Genomic DNA, 20,779 nt, shown 5'->3' on the forward strand with positions numbered 1-20,779 from the left:
TTTTGGGGCCTGAAAATGCTAACTTTTGTAAACGGGTTTTAAAGCGCAAGTTGAAAACGATACCTTAATACCATTTACCATCTATGTGTAAACTACAAAAATGAGAATTTGTGAATTCAGTGAAGTCATGCACATGCATATTATGTTGTTCAGTCTATAGGCATTTGTGCAGTGTTGCTATACAAAGTGACATCGCCAACTACTGGCCTGGAATGCATAATACAGCGTTTTTAAGTCATTTATGCGGATCATTTACGAACGTCAACAACCAGTGAGTGGAGGATGCCGTGAGCAGTTTTTATTGTCTTGTGGGTTTTGTGATAATGGAGATGGAATGTAAATGCACAATTTACGCGACTGAAAGAGCATGAAGATCTGACTAAAGGTCCTTGCACGCCGAGTCCGAAATTTTCGCATGCGTTTTTTCGTATTCGTCATCCTTTCCTATCAAAATGCTTGCTACGGAAGTGAAAACGCAGAAAATCGAACCTGATCCGAATTGTTTTATGGTGGACGAAAGTTTCGGAGGCAGCGTGTAAACATGATTGACCAACGTGAGGTCGTATTTATTTTTTAACTCGCGAAAATTTCAGACTCAGTGTACAATGACTTTAAATCTCCTATAAAAACTTGCAGTGTTATATATCATCGAGAAATGTTCAAACACAACGCTGCAGACAACAGGTAGTTCCTATAGAACTGTTTTAGACTGATCAATGATGTGTGAACGTACCCTCAGTCGTTTAGGATTTTTTCGCAACTGTTTACCAATTTGGCAAGTGCATAATGCCAAGTGTTTTAAAATCTGTTCAGATTTCATAAGTCGTGTACTTTATTCCAGCCATTGGCTGAAAACTGTAGGAGAATGTGTGTGTGTGTGTGTTACTCACTCTGTTGGCCCACAGCCTGTAGTGCTCTCTGTTGCTGGGGACCCATGCTGGCTCCACCCTCTCCAGTCATCTGCAGGATGTCATTGATGATTGACTGCTTGTCCACGGCAGCAGGCAAAGACACAGGCCGGGAATCTGAGAACAGGCCCGGCTGACTGTTTTGTAGATCATCCAGAATATCATCCAGCTCGCTCGACTGCAAACACACAAGGGAATTCCTTTAGCTTAGTATTTTCATCAGTCTAATCAGTTTGTAGTCTAATAAGATATCAAAAATGTGTTTGTCAAGGTCAAATTTCTGGTGAGTTTTGGATGGACATGAAAATATCCTCGTGTACATAACATTCCAATGCATCTTATCATTCATAACAACATAGTTACAAGGTTTGGTATCTCAGTCTTGTGGATATAGACCTCAGCAGGGAAACGCTGGAGAGTTCGAAGTCTGCCTGCTGAAACACATAACCCTCTCCCTCTCACATGTACACACACACACACAGGCCTGGAATCTAGGACACACTTCACATTGAGTTAAAGGAGGCTAGCTGAACACTACTCCATTTGCCATGGTTCAGTTACCATCTTTAAACCCTAGATTGCTTCTCCATCAGAGCAAGATCTTCTAAATGCACACAGGCAAACACACTCTGCAAGGCCTGGAACGCAGCTTGACTTTAAATACATCATCGATCTGACTTCAAATCCTTTCATCTCCATCATGAGCTTTTAAAAACATTTATTAGCTTAGAAATCTAAATGCACACTTGGCTGTAGTGCACTACAGTTCTGATGCATCTATGTTGCATTTGAAACATCTGCCCTAATGCATTGCAACTTTTTTTATTCTGGCTTGAGTTTGACAAAGTCCAACTCGGCCTGTTGAGATAAAGAAACCTTCTTACAGCAGTGCATTTCAGATAAACAATGTCGACTCGAAGATTCAGAACTGTACTTTTGTTTATCCAAAGCTGTCATCGTCTATCAGAAAAGACTAAAAATGCATACAACTTCTACTAAATGACACTAAATAAATGCTAAATCAAGTGTCCTCTACACAAGCACTCTACATTTGGAGATATAAACATTTATGCTGGTTAATATTATAGATCTTAGGAGAACGCCAGTTCTGGAACTTTTAATAAACATGCATTAAAGTCCTTAAGCCACCACAAGGGGGCAGCACACGTGACATCTATATTACAATCAGGACAGCACAAGACAGACTGATCATTCAATATCTATCTATCTATCTATCTGTCACATGCTTACATTTATAATATATGATTTATATAAATTATAGATATATACTTCATGAAAAGAATAAATATGTATTTATTTTCATGCTTATCTACATATATATGGAAGGCATTTTCAGCCAATTTTAAATAAATCAATTTAATTATAAAAATTCAAATGAAAACCAGATTATCAGTTTCATTACAGAAAACTAATTATAATAAGTAATTAAAAATTTTGGTAAAGCTGAACAAAAACAGACAATGTTGTGTTTAAAATATAACACAATATTAACTTCTTATTTACTGAACTGTTGTATAAAATCACATTTGCACTCGTGGTATTCGGACATAAACGGCACTTATGTGATATTGCTCTTGCTGCTCATGTAGTATCGCTTATCATATGATATTAAATATGAGACAAAAACTCCCACAGGAGCATTTTTGCCCCAATATCTTGAATTTTAGGGCATAACTGCATTTATGGATCATATGCTGCATCATATTTGTCCACAGTCAACTATATGAAATGTAAGATGGTGTACAGGTCTGGGGTGGGGCCAGTGGGTTAACTACATTAAAATATTTGAATCGCATTCTTTTTTCATAACTAATTAAGTTAACGCATTAAACTGAGCCCTAATAATATATATATACATATATATATACATACATACACACACACATGCAATCCAAAAATATCGGCACCCTTGGTAAATATGATCAAAGGCGGCTGTGAAAATTAATCTGCATTGTTAATCCCTTTGATCTTTTATTTAAATTCACAAAAATCTAACCTTTCATTGGATAATAAGAATTTCAAATGGGGGGAAATATCATTATGAAATAAATGTTTTTCTCAAATACACGTTGGACACAATTATTGGCACCCCTAGAAATTCTTATGAGTAAAATATCTCTGAAGTATATTGCCTGGAAGAGGATGTGTGTCTATATCGTCCTAATGCACGGTGGGAAGGAGAGTCTGAGTGGCTAAAGACTCTCCAAGGACCACAGCTGGAGAATTGCAGAAAATAGTTGAGTCTCGGGGTCAGAAAACCTTCAAAAAATAATAGTCAAACAGCACCTACATCACCACATGTTGTTTGGGAGGGTTTCAAGAAAAATTCTCCAAGCTCATCCAAAAACAAACTCCAGCATATTCAGTTATCAGACACGACTGGAACTTCAAATGGGACTGGCTTCTATGGTCAGATGAAACTAAAAAATGAGCTTTTTAGCAGCAAACACTCAAGATGAGTTTGGTGAACACACGGATAAAAAGTACCCCATGTGTACAATGAAATATACTGCTGTATTTTTGATGTTGTGGGCCTATATTTCTGCTGGATGTCCTGGACATCTTGTTTAGACACGTGGCATCATGAATTCTATCAAATACCAACAGATATAAAAATCAATAAGTGACTGACTCTGTTAGAAATCTTATAATGGGCCATGTTTGGATCTTTCAATCGTACAATAATGCAAATACAAACCTAAAAAAAAAAACCAAAAATGGGTCACTGAGCACAAAACCAAGCTTCTGCTGGCCATTCCAGTCCTCTGACCTGAACCCTATAGAAAATGAGTGGGGTGAAGAAGCACCAACATGGAGCTGGGAATCTAAAGGGTCTGGAGTGATTCTGGATGAAGGAATGGTCTCTGATCTCTTGTCAGGTGTTGTCTAACCTCATCAGAACAGGTAACCTTATAGGAGAACATTTAGAGCGGTTAAACTGGTTTCAAAAATTGAATAAATATTGAATAAAAGGGTGCCGTTAATTGTGGCCAATGTGTATTAGAGAAAAACATTTAATATTTCCCCCCATTTTAAATTCTTATTTTCCAATGAAAGGTTAGATTTTTGTGATTTAAAAAAAATAAGAGATCAAAAGGATTATCAATGCAGATTAATTTTCACAGCCGCCTTTGATCATATTCACCAAGGGTGCCGATATTTTTGGCCATGACTGTATATATTTAGATGTCTTAAGATGTCTAGTAACTTTCATTTCAGGACAGTGTGGTGCAGTGGATGAGAGTTCATGTGAGTATGTGTTTGTGTTTTGTATCTACGGTTTGTTGTGGAGAGTAGTTAAGGTCAAAGGTCAAAGATCACATGCTGTATATTATTCTGTGGGTTAAAAGTTTGCCTTCATGCTGCCTGTCTGCAGCCTAATGAAGCCGTCAGCCTCTCCTGCCATTGATTTGCGACTCAGTGTGCAGTGTGGAGGAAAAGCGCTGCACAAACAGGATGTGAGTGGAGAGGAGGAACTGCTTAATGAGGTCACTCTCCTTGTGTAGCGCTCGGAAGCTCTTTTCCCAATCTCTTTCTCTCTCTCTCATCTCTCACACACTCTCACACACACACACACACACACACACACACACACACGAGTGTGAGCACCACCTGTCCCTGGCTGCCCTCTTGAATCAAACCTGCTGCTGATTATTCACTGTCCATGCATCTCACAGGCTGCTTGTTTCTGCCCTTCTCTCCTCCTCTTTCCAATTATCACTCCCTGCTCTCTCTCCTGTGTATTATCTGTGTGCACTCGCTCAGTCCAGACAGGAAGGTGCCTGTGCATTAGCACGGATTCTTTATATCGCACTGAGCTGCACCTTCATGGATCACTTTCTTGCCAGTGGGAGTGCTGACGTCAGTGTGATGTTGAGCCAATAGTGGAAAAGCTCCCTGCGTGGAGATCTATGAGAGCTGTGTTTCTCATCAGCTACCAGTAAAACTATCTGACATATTCCACTATAATTTACACTTTTGGATGTGGGTAGTTGATAAATGACATGTCCATGAACTTTTACTGTTAACATCATGATTTTAAGTTGAACTGCATATGAACATACAAGAGAAAGTATATATTTAGAGGTTCTGTAACTGGCAGTAATTTATTTCTTTTTTAAAACAAGTTTTTAACCATTTTAAATCACTTTTTGCAGTTCACTTAAGGAATGACAAATGAAATGTATTAGGTTACAGGAACTGCAGGTAAAGTACCATTCAAAAGATGATTTAACGATTTTAAAAGAAGTCTCTTTTGCTCACCAGAAATACTATTACAATTTTTTTTTATATATATATATTTTCAAATGTAAATGACTGCTGTGAAAGCTGAATGTTCAGCAGTCATTACTCCAGTCTTCCAGTGTCACATGATCTTCAGAAATCATTATAATATGCTGACTTGGTTCTCCAGAAAAAAAAATCTTATTATTAGTCTCAATGTTGAAGTGCTTAATATTTTTTTGTGGAAACTGAGATACATTTTTTTTTTCCAGGACTCTCTGACGAATAGAAAGGTCAAAAGAGCAGCATTTCAAATCTTTGCAATAGAAATCATTTGTAACATTATAAATGTCTTTACTGTCAAGTTTGATCAATTTAATGCATCTTACTGGCCCTGAACTTCAAAAAGAATTAGAAAAATGCTGTTTAAAAGTCAAATACATCACACTACTTGAAAATTTATGACAACTAAAAGTTTCCTGATGTGTTTTGCAAATTCTCGATAAGTTGCAAGCAAAAATTCAACTTTCAACCTTTTTCAGGTCAAAGACCTTCAGTGGACAGACTTACAAATCAATGACCACCATTACGTACTATCTAACATTTAGTGTTGCATTATAAGCTTGGAATATAATAACATGACTACTATACCACATTGATATATTTAAACACCTATTTTAATAGGTTGTAACCTTGTGTATTACAACGTAACTTTACTTAATGCATTCGAATGTGGGTTGGAGAATGAATCATTTAGCATAACTTTAGCTTCTTTAGCTGAATTTCATATAATATTGTTTCAATGCAATCATTTTTCAGAAAAATAAGTGCTGCTATGCAGTACTGAAGAGGACCCCTGTGGTTGTGGACCCCCTGATGAAGAGCCCTAAAGAAATGCTATGAATGCCAAACTTCCACCGTTAGTCCAAGTACGAAATAAGATATCGGTGCTGGTTTGATGGGACGGAGGGCAGTTAGTCGTGTAGACAGGAGCAGGACCGAGGGGGTAAGAGGGGTTACAGGGTTAATTGGTACACAGAGGAACCACCAATGAAGCGACAGTGTCAGGGTGGGGACAGCTGTCTGCACCGCTTTTGTGTGTGTGTGTGTGTATAACGGAGGAATGGTGTCAGGGTGCCGATTAGAGCTCTGTGAGGGGTTGGGAAGGGCAGAGGAGTGACACCCTATCCTGAGTCACACTTCCTGCTGCAGAGACACACACATGCACCTCCGCAAGCGCATCAGACTGTAACACACATACAAAGCACATCTATAGAAGCACACTCAGGGAAAGACAAACCATCGCTGCCACAAATAGAAACACTAAAATCCTTCTCTGTACGAGTATGTAGAGAGACAAAAGCGCAAAAAAACCTAGCAATGTTCCTAGCGAGTTGTTTAGCTGTCTGCATATTCATGCTAACTAAAAGTGAACGTAATAAACTTAATGATTTGGAACGGTCTACATACAGTAGGCAGCAACAAAATAGTGCTGCTCACCATTTAATTTAATATCATTGAGACACCATTACAGTTGTTTTTTAATACTTCAAATTAGTTATTTTTGTCTATGTTCAGTTTTTATTGCAATGCAAGCTTCAGTAATTTTGTACTTTTTAAAATAATGTCTATATAGATTTTTATTATTTTTATTTCAGTTTTAGTAGTCATTTTATTACATCAAGTTAAAGTAAATGAAAATTAGAAATGTAGCCTTGACAAGTAGCCAAAAAATTTATTAAAAAATTTATAAATAAATATTATATATATATATATATGTATATGTATTTATTCATTATTTAAAATAAAAATATAAAGTTATAATTATATAATAGATTTACAGTAAGTAACCGAAATAAACTAAAATATGAATCTATATTAAAATTTATTTATTCATAATTTAAAATATAATTATAATGTATAATTATGTAATATATTTACAATTAATAATAAAAAATAAAAAAAATCAGTCAAAAAAACAAAAACAAACCAAATGTTTTGGTTAAAAAAAAAAAGGTCAATTTATAATTATACTCATTTGTTTTTAACTATATTTTTTTCTTATTGGGTGATTTATAATATTTATAGTATTTATCAATACTTTTTTTGCCTCCATCAGTCATCTTGTACAATAACAGGAATAAATATGGAATGAGGTCAGAAATCAACTATGTATCATACAATATGTTATACACTGGGCATTCCATTTCGAACATAGCCTTCCACAGGGCTCGCTGCAATGCATTATGGGATTGCCTTTTCCATGAAGTATACATGAGATGCAAATCTGGCCAAAACAAGCTGTCTTATAAGACATTGTGATGTCACTGCCTACCTTTTAGAACAGCATTTGCATCTTAACTGTGCTTATGATGCAGTAAAATGCTGTTGAGCTACGCAGCTGCTTTGAAACAGAGCAAGAGAGATGCAAACTGGGACATACAGGATGTAAAAGAGACTGTGAGAGACTGAATGATCAATAGGTTGAGCAAGAGCGAGAGAGAGAGAGAGAGAGAGAGAGAGAAAAAGAGGGATTGATACATCAGTGAACAGGGCGACTGAAGCCACCACAGCTGCCTGGGTGACAACAATATGTGCATCTGGGTCATTTCTACCATCTGCCATAAAAAACTGCATTATTGAAAGCCACCCTATCCAGGGTCATCAAAAGCCTTTAATTGCAAGCCAACTGTGAAAATAACCTTGAGCACTGAACAACGCTGGTGGACGCACTCAGAGGCACGGCGTCAGTGAAGACTCCTTGAGTCTTGCTCTCTGCCATCATGACCTTTCATACAGATCCCTGCTTCTCTTCAGTCTCAGCTGCAGCTCTATCACACCAGCCAGCTGCTCGTCTCATCACAGGAGAAAGAGAGAGATGAGTGATTCTGTTCCAAACCCTCGTGAGACACCTCACTGTCTACATAGGATTACTCACAAGAGACTTGAATGCTTTAAGTTGATTACAATTGAGTCAGGTGTCAGCATGTTCCTAAACTAATGACTTTAAAGAAAACACTCCAATTGCTGTTTGAAATATTTTCATTTGTTTGTACTTATAATAACATTGAATTACTTATTTTCTATTCTTCAATGCAGTACTAAATAAAAATATAGTTCGATATAACACTACCATACTACAATTTTTACACTCTTCTGCACTATAGTGTGTAACCCAAATAAACAAGCAAAAGGTACATTTTCCAAAAAATTACATTTTTCCGAAATTATAACTAAATTATAACTAGTATGCTAGTATTCCATTCCAAACATAACCAATCACAGTGCATTCCTATCTGTGAAAGATTTTTTATTATTTTGAAAGATATGAATACTTTTAATTCAGCAAGGATGCATTAAATTAATCAAAAGTATAAGTAAAATATTTACAATGTTACAAAAGATTTATATTATTCTACTAAGAAATGTTAATAATAAGAAATGTTCCATGAGCAGCAAATCCACATTATCAGAATGATTTCTAAAAGATCACTGGAGTAATGACTGATGAAAATTCAGCTCTGTCATAACAGGAATAAATTAATTTGAAAATATATTAAAACAGAAAACAGTTCTGTAATAATATTTCAGTAATATTCTGTAATAATTTGCTCTTTTATTGTATATTTGAATTAATAAATCCAGCCGTGGTTAACAACTATACTTTTTGTAGTGACTGCCTTCATAAACATAAAAAAAAAAAATAGTATTGACCCTAAACTTTTGAATTGCACAGTGCAAGTGCTGTCTAGGTAGGCAGCTCACTAGGGCTTGGTCCTCCCTCTCCACTCCTGCCACATTTCATCCTCACTAATTCAGTTTTTCCCTTCAGTCTTCTGTTTTTTTCTGTGTGTCTGTGCTCGAGCATCGCTCTTCCTGTCCTGCTGTGGCCTCCCTGCTCAGTAAATCACTGTACTTCATGTTCTCAATGGTGCTGTCGTGGAGACCGTGAGGTCAGAGGTTCCTCACTAGCGGAACTCTTGGTCTTTTCCTGGTAACCGAGGTCATTCTGCTAACAGGCTAACAGCAGCAGCTTCCCGAGACCGCTGCTTTGATTTGACAACTATGACTCAATTTGTGGCTCAATCAACAGCTTTTAAAAGAGGCCCGGGAGGCCCAATGAGCACAAACACACACATACAGGATAATCTCTCTATTCTGTTGCCTGGCCCCAGACGCTTCTCTAACTTTACCGCCGCTGTGCCAGGCGTGATTGGCGCCCGGTGCCAGCTCTGTAGGGCATGTGCCAACCGCTGTGCCAGATGAGATGCATGGAACACCACCGAGACGCCTTTTTTTCAAATGTCACAGAGCTGCTTCTGAGAAAGTCCTGCCAGTTTCCCACAGAATCGACTTCCTGTGACAGAGCTCTCACTTTCCCTTTCTCTCTCTCTCTCTCTCTCTCTCTCCAGCTGGCTGAGTCATTTATATCCCTGCTGTTACCATACTGCCTCGATCTGGGGCTTCATTGGCCGGTTTATAAATCTGTTGTTTGCTCTACTTTCACACCCAAATAGAGAGAAATACAAAAAGAGATACAAGGAGGTAAGGAAAGGATGCATAAACACTAATAATACAGCAATAAAACTGAAAAGGTGGCGATGAGAGCGTTTGAACATGTTGGTATCAGTTGTCATATCAGTTATTTCTGCGTGAGAATCCACAACACTGGCTGACGACCTTTCCAACCTGCAATACTTCTCATATTTAACCAAAACGATCATTACCCACACCCACTAATGACAAATCTTCCCTGCATTTCACCAAAGTGACATCACGATTCAACATATTTAAAAATAATCAAATTCAAAACCAGCAGAAGCGATTCAGGTGGTGTTTTGCATACATCAACTCTCAGTGCTTTCTGTTCAGTTAAGCTCTATTGACAGCATGCTATCAGTTACCACAGAAAATATTGCAATGCATTTACAAAAAAAAAAAAAAAAAAAGAAAAGAAGCATATACAGTATAAACTAGAAATTACATATATGCTTTATTTATTTATTTGTTTGGACTTGTATTATCTCACAATGGTGAACCCTCCAAAATAAAATAAAATGGTAACAATTTACAATAAGGTGACATTTGTTAACATTAGTTTATGTATTAACTAATATGAGCAAACAATGAACAATACATTTATTAATCTTTGTTAATGTTAGTTAATAAAAATAGAGTTGTTCATTGTTTGTTCATGTTAGTTCACAGTGCATTAACTAATGTTAACAAGCACAACTCGTGATTTTAATAATGCATTAGTAAATGCTGAAATTAACATTAACTAAGATTAATAAATGCTGTAGAAATATTGTTCATTCTTAGTTCATGTTTACTAATGTTGTTAATTAATGTGAACTAATGAACCTTATTGAAAAGTGTTACCAATAAAATAATTATTAATAATAATAATAATAATAAAAACAAATATGACAATAGTAATAATAATACAAATAATAATAATAATAATATATTTAAAAAAATTAGGTCATGTCCAATCTCACGGCACCATGCTTGACACTAATTTAGACTGATAAATGATGCTATTTTCCATAATGTTTTATAACAGACTGTTATTTTCTCCCTTTTCAAAGCAAAAAAAAAATAAATAAAATAAATAAAAACAACAACAAAGCAAAAAACAAACAAACAAACAAACAAACAAAAAACACAGGTGCATGATGCCAATGAGGTACAAGTCAAAATTATTTTGTGATAATATGGAGCTCAACTTGTATTAAATATTTCTTGGTATATTGCCAGGTTGGCGATATCACTTACCGGCTCTGCACGGTCATAGCCGCCATCAGTTTTCTCCGTCTTAATTCCCTGCATCTTACTACCCTCCACCTTTATTTCTCCAGGTTCCATCTTGATGCCTTTTTCCTTAAGTACATTATCATCTTTATCCAGCAGGTAGCGCAGCAGGGCGTTGTCCTTCTTCTTGGGGCTGACGGGCTCTTGTTTAATGGCTAATTCAGCCACACCGGCCGCCCCACCTGCAGAATCCTGACACAGCTCCTTCCCCGTGGCCTCGGCTGTAAGTTTGGCCAGGTCGACAGGCGACGAGCTGTTCTGGAGGAGTCTATGAAGGATCTTGTGTTTCTCCTTTAGGGAAGTAGCATGCGATCCGGTTTGAGCACCCATGCCACCGTTCCCTGGGCCGCCAGCAGGGTCCTTACACCCAGGCTCTCCACCACCCATTGGAGGGGGTGAGGTGGACTCGATAGGCTCAGTTTTAGTGGTGAGGAGCTGCAGGAGTTTAGTATGGCCTTTGTTGTCACGTAGCCGGTTCTGCGGATCACTGGCGTCCGGGTTATTAAACTGGCCGAGATTGCCCTTTTCGTCTCTCGGCTGTTCGATGCCATCATCCTGCCCGCCGTTACCCTGCTCTGATTGGTTCTGATCTCCGAATGACTCTGAGGCTCCCATTTTGTTCAGCATGTGAAGATTGACGCCTACTGCGGCTGGTGACCCCAACTTCCTGTCGGGTGAGCCCAGTGATTGGCCGTGGCTCACACCGTGGCACTCGCTAAGTGCCTGGAGGGCGTTAAGGGAACTGCTTGTGTAACCGTGATTACTGCCTGCTCCCCCATTGCCACCTGTACTGCTAGTGCACATGCTCGCAGGTGAATGTAAGCTGCCTGCTGGGGAGAACTGTGGCGGGGGCAAGCGTGGAGATCCTGCGACACCTGGACTAGCTCGGTGGCGTGGAGAAAGCATGCCCGGACTGCCCTGAGACGGGCTGCTCAACTTCAGCGGATAGCCACTACCCTGAGGGGTGGCCGCCTGCATGGTTGCCGAATGGCTCATAGTTCCTGGGCACCCGAAACGGTGGCCCTGTACTGGGCCGATGGCGCCGGGCTCCTTCTGGCCACCAGGGGAGGGGAAAGTGGATGTGTTGCTGCTGATGGTGGCATCCTGTCCCTGGGGGGTGCCAGAGGAACCTGCTGTATTGGGAGAACTCATGGGGTTCATGGTTTTGCCCATATTCTGAGCATTTCCAAGATCAGGGTTCATGCCACAGACGGGCTGCTCCCTAAAACAGAAAAATATAGAAGTTTTTAGTCGCCAACAGATTACCTAAAGAGCAAATAATGCTGCAACATACATGCCACACACATAGCACAAACATAGTTTTATAGACAAAGGTGAATTTAACAATTACAAGCTTAAAAACATAAAACTCATAATTAGTGAACATAATAAAAGGTCACTAGCTGCATTTCCATTACCCTTTAAATTGCGGATTGAAAATACGATCAATGGAAACATGTCAATTTCGCACAATCAACTCCTCTATATAGCAAAACAAGTTTTTACACTCGCATGAGGTGGTTTTTCAGGCAATTAGAAAAAGGATTATTTCACAAAACTGCAATGTAAACAGGTTTTTTTTTTTTTGTATTTACAGTTCACCTGGCATACGTAAAAGTCACATGGTCATTCTTTAATGTACTATAACCTCCAAGAAACACCTCATACATGGCCGCTGTCAAGTATAAGGGGCTTTCTTTGCCATTAATGCTTGGATAATTTACACTGCACACATCTGCGGTGCATTATGGCTCCGACAAGGCCACTTTAGTCAGTGTTTGTGTTTATACAAGATGCGCTGCTGAACCATCCAGAAGCATCCCAAGAAGTGGCTCTCCGCACTGCTTCGCTAAAGATACATTTCGCAATAGTTTTTTATCAACATTTAGATTTTATCGCAAACGTTTTGTGCAAATCTGTAATGGAATCACAACTATTGTTACGAACTAAAACCATTAAAAATCTGTAATTGAAAATTCAGTAATTGAATATTAGTAACTGAAATAAAGCTGAAAAAATAAAAAATATATGATAAAAAACAAACAAACTTTATTTAGACATGTTGCCTTGGCAACTAACTGAAATTTAAGTACTAACTAAATTTAAGTACTAAATTACAAAAACTGCAATAAAAAATAAAGCCAAAAGAAATCAATAAACAACAAATATTAAAATGAAATACACATATAAAAAACTGATTTAAATAAATCAAATTAAACGAATAAACACTATATTAGTGTATAAATAATACTAAAATAAGCCATTAGAATAACCCCTTAATGCTAAGTTTTAAAATTTGGTGTATGTCCTATCCTACACCATTTAATGCACAACAAATACTTCAGATAAACACTGAAAGAGGGACCCAAAGGGGCCATTAAGAAATCACCAAGCAACCACCCAGAACACAAAGCCCTTAGCAACCATTTATCAAATATGCTAAAAAACCTCTAAGCAACCGCATATCAATGCCCTGGCGATAACTCCCTGGCATAGCTTTAATACAATGCAAAAATTTTGTTTAATTATTGTAAAAAGAAAGAGACATAAAACGAGAGGGGGAAAAGTGAGAGGAAAAAACTGAAACAGAAAACAATGCCTCAGTTCAGGCAGGGCATGCCGGTCTCACCAGGCTAGCACGTGCTATTGTTGACAATGGTGTTTTAATTGCGATCCAAGGAATTAATATTGATTTCCAAGTAAATTCTATTGAAACTATTTCATTACATTAATCCAGTGCAGTCATTTGTTAAATTAATCTCATAGACAGGAAGGGGTTCTTCTAGTGCTCCAAACAAGGAATCCGAGAAAAGAGCTTAAGCGGAATTTCAGGAATGGCTTAATTAACTAAAGTATGTTTCAGCAAAGAAGGTTAAAAGAGGGGAACGAATTGTTATCAAGGAAAAACAGCAGTGCGCATCCCTCAAAACAAGCCACGGGACAGAGAAAACGAGAGGCTGTGCTGTCGTATCCCCCTCTAATGTAAAAATCACCTCAGGGTTTAAAGCTTTTAGCAAGCTACATACTAAAAACTCGCTCTGAGCTGATAAATGCATAGAGATGCCTTTGTTCCGAGCATGCAGGATGAATCAATGGTCAAGCTATACTGTGTGTTATTGTGCTGGAGATGCCGTGCTTTAAGACAGCCACCCTCCCGCTGTGAGCTCACTCTGGGTTTAATGTTTATCTGTGCTCGACACCCCAGCCTAACACTGCTGCTATTGTCTCAGAAAGCAAACCGGTGTTCCTCCCTCGCATGCTGTGAGAGAGATAGAAACTCTGCAGCTAACACACGAAACTGTGTTCACAACTGCCTGCTGTGGATCCAAGCTTTACTGAGCCATACAAATGATTTGATTTTATGTGAAACTGTGATGCTCCAAGTGGAAAAAAATACTCACCTGTAATTTATTCATATTTACTTTGTTCCAAACCGAATTTCTTTTGTGGAACAGAAAAGGAGAAATTCTGAAGAATATCCTGGCCACTCTTTTCCGTGCAATTACAATGAATAGGAACTGAAGCTTTAAATGTTCAAAAAGTTTGTAAAGCATCCTAAAAGTGGTCTATATAAATGGTGAGTACTGTCATAAGTTTTATGAAGTCATATGATAGCTTTGTGTGAACAAACGCAAGTCGCTATTTACTGATAATCTTCCCCCTCCAATGATTTATTAACTGCTGTGACTGAATCAGTGAGTCTGTGAGTTTAATTTGAGAATCAGATTATTTGTAAAACAAACCAATTTCATGAGCTCTCATGAAAAATGAGGGATGATTTACAGTGAATCGATAGTTAATGGAATAGTTCAACCAAAAATGAAAATTTAGTCATCATTTACTCACCCTCATGTCGTTCCAAACCTGCATAAGTTTCTTTCTTATGTTGAAGACAAAAGAAGATATTTTGAAGAACCAAACAGTTGTTGGTCCCCATTGACTTCTATAGTAGGGTAAGAAATACTATGGAGGTCAATGGGGACCATCAACTGATTGATTAACAGCATTCTTCAAAATCTCTCTTTTTTGTTCAACATAAGAAAGAAACTCATACAGGTTTGGAACGACATGAGGGTGAGTAAATGATGACAAAATTTTCATTTTTGCATGAACTATCCCTTTAAATTTTTGGTCTGTTCCTCACACAAGTATACTGCATGGCTTCAGAACCCTTATTCTTCTGCATTATTTGTGAAGCTTGCAGCTCCAGATGCACTGTAACTGCATGGATTTTAAATATTTAAAAAAGTTCTTCTTTCATGTTCTACAAGAATAAAAAAAGTCATACTGTACATGTTTGGAACAACATTTTAATTTTTGGGCGAACTATACCTTTGAAATTGGAATCGCTGATATTCAATTACTCTCTACTTAATTAAACCAGCAATCAAATTCTGAGGAATTATCAAGGGTGAAAAAGCTTGTTTGCCAATGTGTAGTTGTGGGAGTCGAGGGAGTCATGTTATTCTTGGTTCTGATGGAATGTTTAGAGAGCAGCATCGGCCTCTGGGAAAACACGGTCGGGTGTTCTCACATGACAGTGAGATTTCAGTATATGGTCATTAACTGGGCTTGTCAGAACTAGAAAGTGTGCGTTTTGACTGACTACTCACACACAGAGCCGAATCAAACAGGAACCAGTGAGAAGAGGGTCAAAAATGACTCAAACGCTTACTCATGCGAGTAGTTCATAAAATACATCATTGCATTTACATGAAAAACACAGATTCAGACATAATCAGAGACAAAACAACTCAAGTACAGGCACTCGTAGTGAGCTGTGTGGCTGGGTAGTGGGTACCTTTGTAAAATGTGCAGTGACATGTAGAGCTGTGGCTCGTTGGTAGCAGGTGACCGAACCAGTTTGCTCTTGGTGTGAGCAGAGACGATGGTCCCGTCGGACAGGGAAAACCGGTAGATGGGACTGAACGCCTGCCCATGCCTTAGCACTGCAAAACACCACACCCACATGATCAAAATTTTGAAAAATACATATGTAAATGTACACTGAGGAACACAGAAATCTAAATTGTATGCAAAATAATACTAAGGTTTTTAGTCACGTTTACATTCAGTCATTTTCTTACATGTCTTGACAGGATAGTAACTTCCAAATATAAACCCATAAAATTCTGATTAAATTGCAAGATTAACCTTTCCAGTAAAGATACGGCATGCATTACTCACATACACTTTCCTGTTTTCACACACCCCAAGTATTTTGTATTTTTGCTACAATATGAAAAATACTGAAATACAGTGATGTCTAATACACATCTTTATGACAGTATTCACTATAGATCTTGATGACATCATGACACAAGGAGTAAAACTGGTTTGCCGATGGAAGCCAAAAACAAGGCGTGTTAAAATCATTAAGGTATTCAGAATATAGATAGTTACTGTCAAAAAAATTCGAATCCTTGTTTGCACAATACAGTAGCTAGAATGACAGCATTTCTTAAGTGGATTAATGCGAGATGTGCTCAGTACCTTCTTGCTGATGCCTCTTGGCAAACGACATGTCTCCATCGTTCTGGAGATGAAAGCGCTGAATGCATCTCCTCACCAAGTCTTCCCAGCCTGGTTTCATAGAGGCTCGTAACAGACTGGTGTCCAGGGAGGTGATCTTACCTACAAACACACAGTACACAGCAATAAGCAATATAGCTTGGTTTTGTCTGCTGCAAGTTGTCTGCTGAATTAATTGTGGAGGTTTAATACTTAGGGTTATGGATTTAGAATAAATGCCTAAGCAACATGATTTAGGAATAATGAATGTTACTTTGTAAGAACTGTGACCAAAAAAACAAAACGTATGACTGTAATCGCTCAGTAACAATAAACAGCAAACTGGGAGTTTCCATCAAGTAGCCACATCAGAATGTGACAAAAGGTGTGGTTGGTGTGACAGTAAAAATTTCTTGATGTTCCCATTGGTCTACGAGTACTTTAAAAATTGAATTTAATCTAATTACAAGTACTTAATATTTGGAATCTGATTTTGGAATCCAGATTACATGTAATCAGTAATTACCCAGCCCTACATTTCAACAATAAAAATTGAACCTCATGAATCATGAGAAAGCCCTGGGTGCAACGTCATATTCATGTCATTAAACACAGTCTTTACAGGGTAAATTCAGTATCTGTTGTTTTAAACAAGGGGCTGTGCATTGAGATGTGTGCTACCCGTGATGTGAACACCCTTTGAAGAGTGTAAGCACAGAGAGGGGTGGCGTTGGCATGGTTACCTTGGAGGTCTTGGCGGGTGGTGAAGCTTTCGTGCGTGGGGAGCATGGGTCTCTCTTTCATGGGTACTCTCCTCGCTACGCAGATCAGACACGACTGGAAATCTACATTCAGAGATAGAGAGAGAGAGAAATATCAGATCAGTGATAACAGATTATTAAAGCGTTCTGAAGGGTGCTTATGAATGATGAAGCATTGGTTCTGTGTGTTTTGTGTGTGTTGAGGGGGCGGTTCGGAGTGGAGCGTGGGGTGATATGACGGAATGTGACCTTTCGTTTGTGTGTCATTGTGGAGGCTGACCCTGCTGTGCTGCTCCCATGGAGACTAAGTTAGAAAAGTCATCCCTCATCCACCCACAAAAAGATCATAAGAGAATCATAATGTCTCCAACAGTCTGACACATCAGACACATACATGATAAACAAGACATAATAAACAAGAACACTGCAATAACATCCCTGATAGGTCCATTTTTTTTTTTTTTTTTACAGATATTAATATTTTCATTTAACTAAGATTCAAAATGAATCAAAATTTGGTAACATTTATAATGTTACAAAAGATCTCTATTTGTTTTTGTTTTTTTCTGTTAATTTCTGTTAATTAAAAATCCTGGAAAAATGCATCACGATTTTTACAGAAAGGTGCACAACTGTTTTCAACATTGATAATAATAACAACAGCAACCTTTTCTTGAGCAGTAAATCAGCATATTCGAATGATTTCTGAAGGATCATGTAAAATTAAACACTGGAGTAATGGCTGCTGAAAATTCAGCTTTGCCATCGCAGGAATACATTACATTTTAAAAAACACTGAAATAGAAACACTTTTGTACTTGCTTCAGGATGGACATCACAAGGTTAAAACTGGCCATTCATTCAGTGAGTCAAACATTGATTCAGCAACCCCTCTGACTGATTCAGTGAGTTCATTCAGTGAAGGAACTGTCAGACTGATTCAAGACTGTAACTTCTGTTTAAGAGTTTTTTTAAATGACGTCTCGTTATTGTTTCAACTGAGTTCTTGCTTGTGAATCAGACTACAGTTCATGAATGCATTCTGGTGTTGCTAACATGTTCTACTTTTTGAGCTACAGGTCATGTTGTTTACATCAAATTGATGTGAACAGGCCTTTACATGCAAACATACAGCCCCTTGGGTGGTCTTCACTCCAATCTGCATAAAGACATAGCTTCACTGTCTCTGCAATAAACTCTCTCCTCATACACATTCCTCCTCCAGCCGTCTTTCTCGGTCTCCTGAGCCAGGGTGAGCTGGCTGGCTGAAAGAGCAGCTGGCACACAGCTAACACCGACGGGCCATAAAGAGAGACGTTCCATCACTCAACACACCAGCAGTACCCAGCAAAAATTAAACATTATGTGTGTGCATGTGAGGGGAGAGAGAGAGAGAGAGAGAGAGAGAGAGAGAGAGAGAGAGAGAGAGAGGAAGACCAACATTAAACATCTCTCGTTGCCTCACACTTGCTGTTACACACACATACACTCTTAAACCCCAGCCAGGGCCAAAACCAAAGCCAACACGATCCAGTAGAGAAGTGGGTCTCAAATGCACCCTGAACTCTGGTTGACTCCGAGAGGTGGAAGAGGAGGAGAGAAAAGAGCAAATGAATCACAGACTGAAACATTTCTCTGGGCGGGACGCAGATGCACGTTCCACGAGCGCTGCTGTCGCCTTTTCGCCTTATTTTTCAGTAACTGGAAGACTCATTTTTCTCACGTCAGGAACGACTGTCAACACTAAGTGTTGCTTTCACATTAGCAGAGCAACTGAAACTTAAAGAGACTATGAATACTTACAGTTGTCCTCATATGGATCATATCTTAGGATTTGAGGTGAACAAATATAAAGACTTTGCAATATTTTACAACACCGAATTGATATCCTAATCTAATGTATGGAAGCCCACTTCCAGCACTGAATAAAACATAAAAAAAGGTAACTGCGACTTTCTCTCACAATTCTGAGTTTTTTCTCAGAATCGGGTGATACAAACTTGCATTTATGACATTTTTTTCTTAGAATTGTGATCAATTGCGAGTTATAAAGTCAGAATTGTGAGATAAATTCGCAGTTCTGACTTTTTTCTCAGAATTGCATGCTATAACCTCGCAGTTGCAAGATATAACGTCAGTATTACATGATATAAATGTGAAAAAACGTTCAACTTTCAAACGTTTCAACTTTCGAGAAAAAATTATTGAGTTTATATCTCGTAATTCTGACTTTCTCAGAATTGCGAGATATAAACTCAATTCTTTTTTTCTCAGAATTGCGAATTTAGATTTCACAATTCTGAGAAAAAAAGTCTGAATTGCGATATACAAATTTGCATTTGCAAGAAAAAAGTCGCAATTCTGACTATTTCTCACAATTGCGAGTTTATATACCACTATTCTGACTTTATAACTCACAATTTTGAGTTTATATCATGCTATTTTGAGAAAAAATGTCAGAATCGCGAGATAGTTACATAGTTTGTATTACATTTTATTTATTTTTTTATTCAGTGGCGAAAACAGGCTTCCATAGCTAATGGCAACAAACAAGACTAGCTAGATTTTTTGGAACACCATTCCTAGCAAGTCAGACCAACACACATTCAAATATTTTTTTTTTGGCGACAAATTCAGAATAAGTTATGTATAAGTCCATAAAGGACCTTCATTGTACAGTGTGTTAAACTGCAAGGGATTTTTAATGATATTATGACTAATCGGGTACATTATTTATACTCAGCACTCGTTGTACAAAGCAACAAAGTTACAAAAAAAAAAAAATGCATTAAAATACTATATTATTGTAGCCGATAAACCAATGTAATATTGTATTGTCAGGCCCAAGCTCAATTCCATCCCTATTCATGAAGTTTCTTTCATTTCATTTGTCTACTTTCTGTGCCATCCTAATGCTCCCACAAAATATAAAGCAGCACAACTGTTTTAAGCATTTATAATAATAAAAAAAATGATTCTTGAACACCAAATTAGAATATTAGAATGATTTCTAAAAGATTGCGTGGCACTAAAAACTGGAGTAATGATGCTGAACATTTAGCTTTGCCATCACAGGAATAAATTACATTTTAAAATATATTCAAATAGAAAACAGATATTTTAAATTGGAATAATATTCACAATATTACTCATTTACTGTGTTTTTGATCAAATAAATGCAGCTTTGATGAGCATAAAAGACTTCCTTCAAAAACGTTTAAAAAATCTTACCAATCCCAAAGTTTTGAATGGTAGTGTATGTTAAATTACTACTGCTTTTTATGGCAACAAGACCACAAAATGACAGCAACAAATGACAACTGTAGATAAAGACAACAATTCTCATCCACTGGATCCAAAAGTCTTTTGAAAAACTATAGGTTTAAATCTGCTTGTGTGTGGGACAAATGAACGCCCGGCACTATGAAAGGGGAGTAGTCACTTTGCTTGGCCGAAGCCTCCTGCTCTGCTTTGAAGCATTAAATCTAGAGTTTCAGTACCGTTCATGTGGCTTAAGTGTGTTTTAAGAAACCATGGCTC

General features: G+C 37.8%; 1 protein-coding gene across 4 annotated transcripts in view; it reads right to left on the reverse strand.

The window, feature by feature from the left end:
• Positions 1 to 20,779, reverse strand: part of ncoa2 (nuclear receptor coactivator 2) — a 103,447-nt gene that overhangs the window by 21,963 nt on the left and 60,705 nt on the right. For all 4 annotated transcript variants that reach the window (XM_058764657.1, XM_058764658.1, XM_058764656.1 and 1 more), the window contains exons 8-12: positions 17,222 to 17,323; positions 16,461 to 16,601; positions 15,769 to 15,916; positions 10,932 to 12,189; positions 891 to 1,086 (exon numbers count right to left, since the gene is read on the reverse strand). In XM_058764657.1, coding sequence (XP_058620640.1) covers positions 891 to 1,086; positions 10,932 to 12,189; positions 15,769 to 15,916; positions 16,461 to 16,601; positions 17,222 to 17,323 — 1,845 coding nt within the window. The remainder of the gene's footprint in view (positions 1 to 890; positions 1,087 to 10,931; positions 12,190 to 15,768; positions 15,917 to 16,460; positions 16,602 to 17,221; positions 17,324 to 20,779) is intronic.

Source organism: Onychostoma macrolepis, chromosome 24, assembly GCF_012432095.1.
Source record: "Onychostoma macrolepis isolate SWU-2019 chromosome 24, ASM1243209v1, whole genome shotgun sequence".
Lineage (NCBI taxonomy): Eukaryota > Metazoa > Chordata > Actinopteri > Cypriniformes > Cyprinidae > Onychostoma > Onychostoma macrolepis.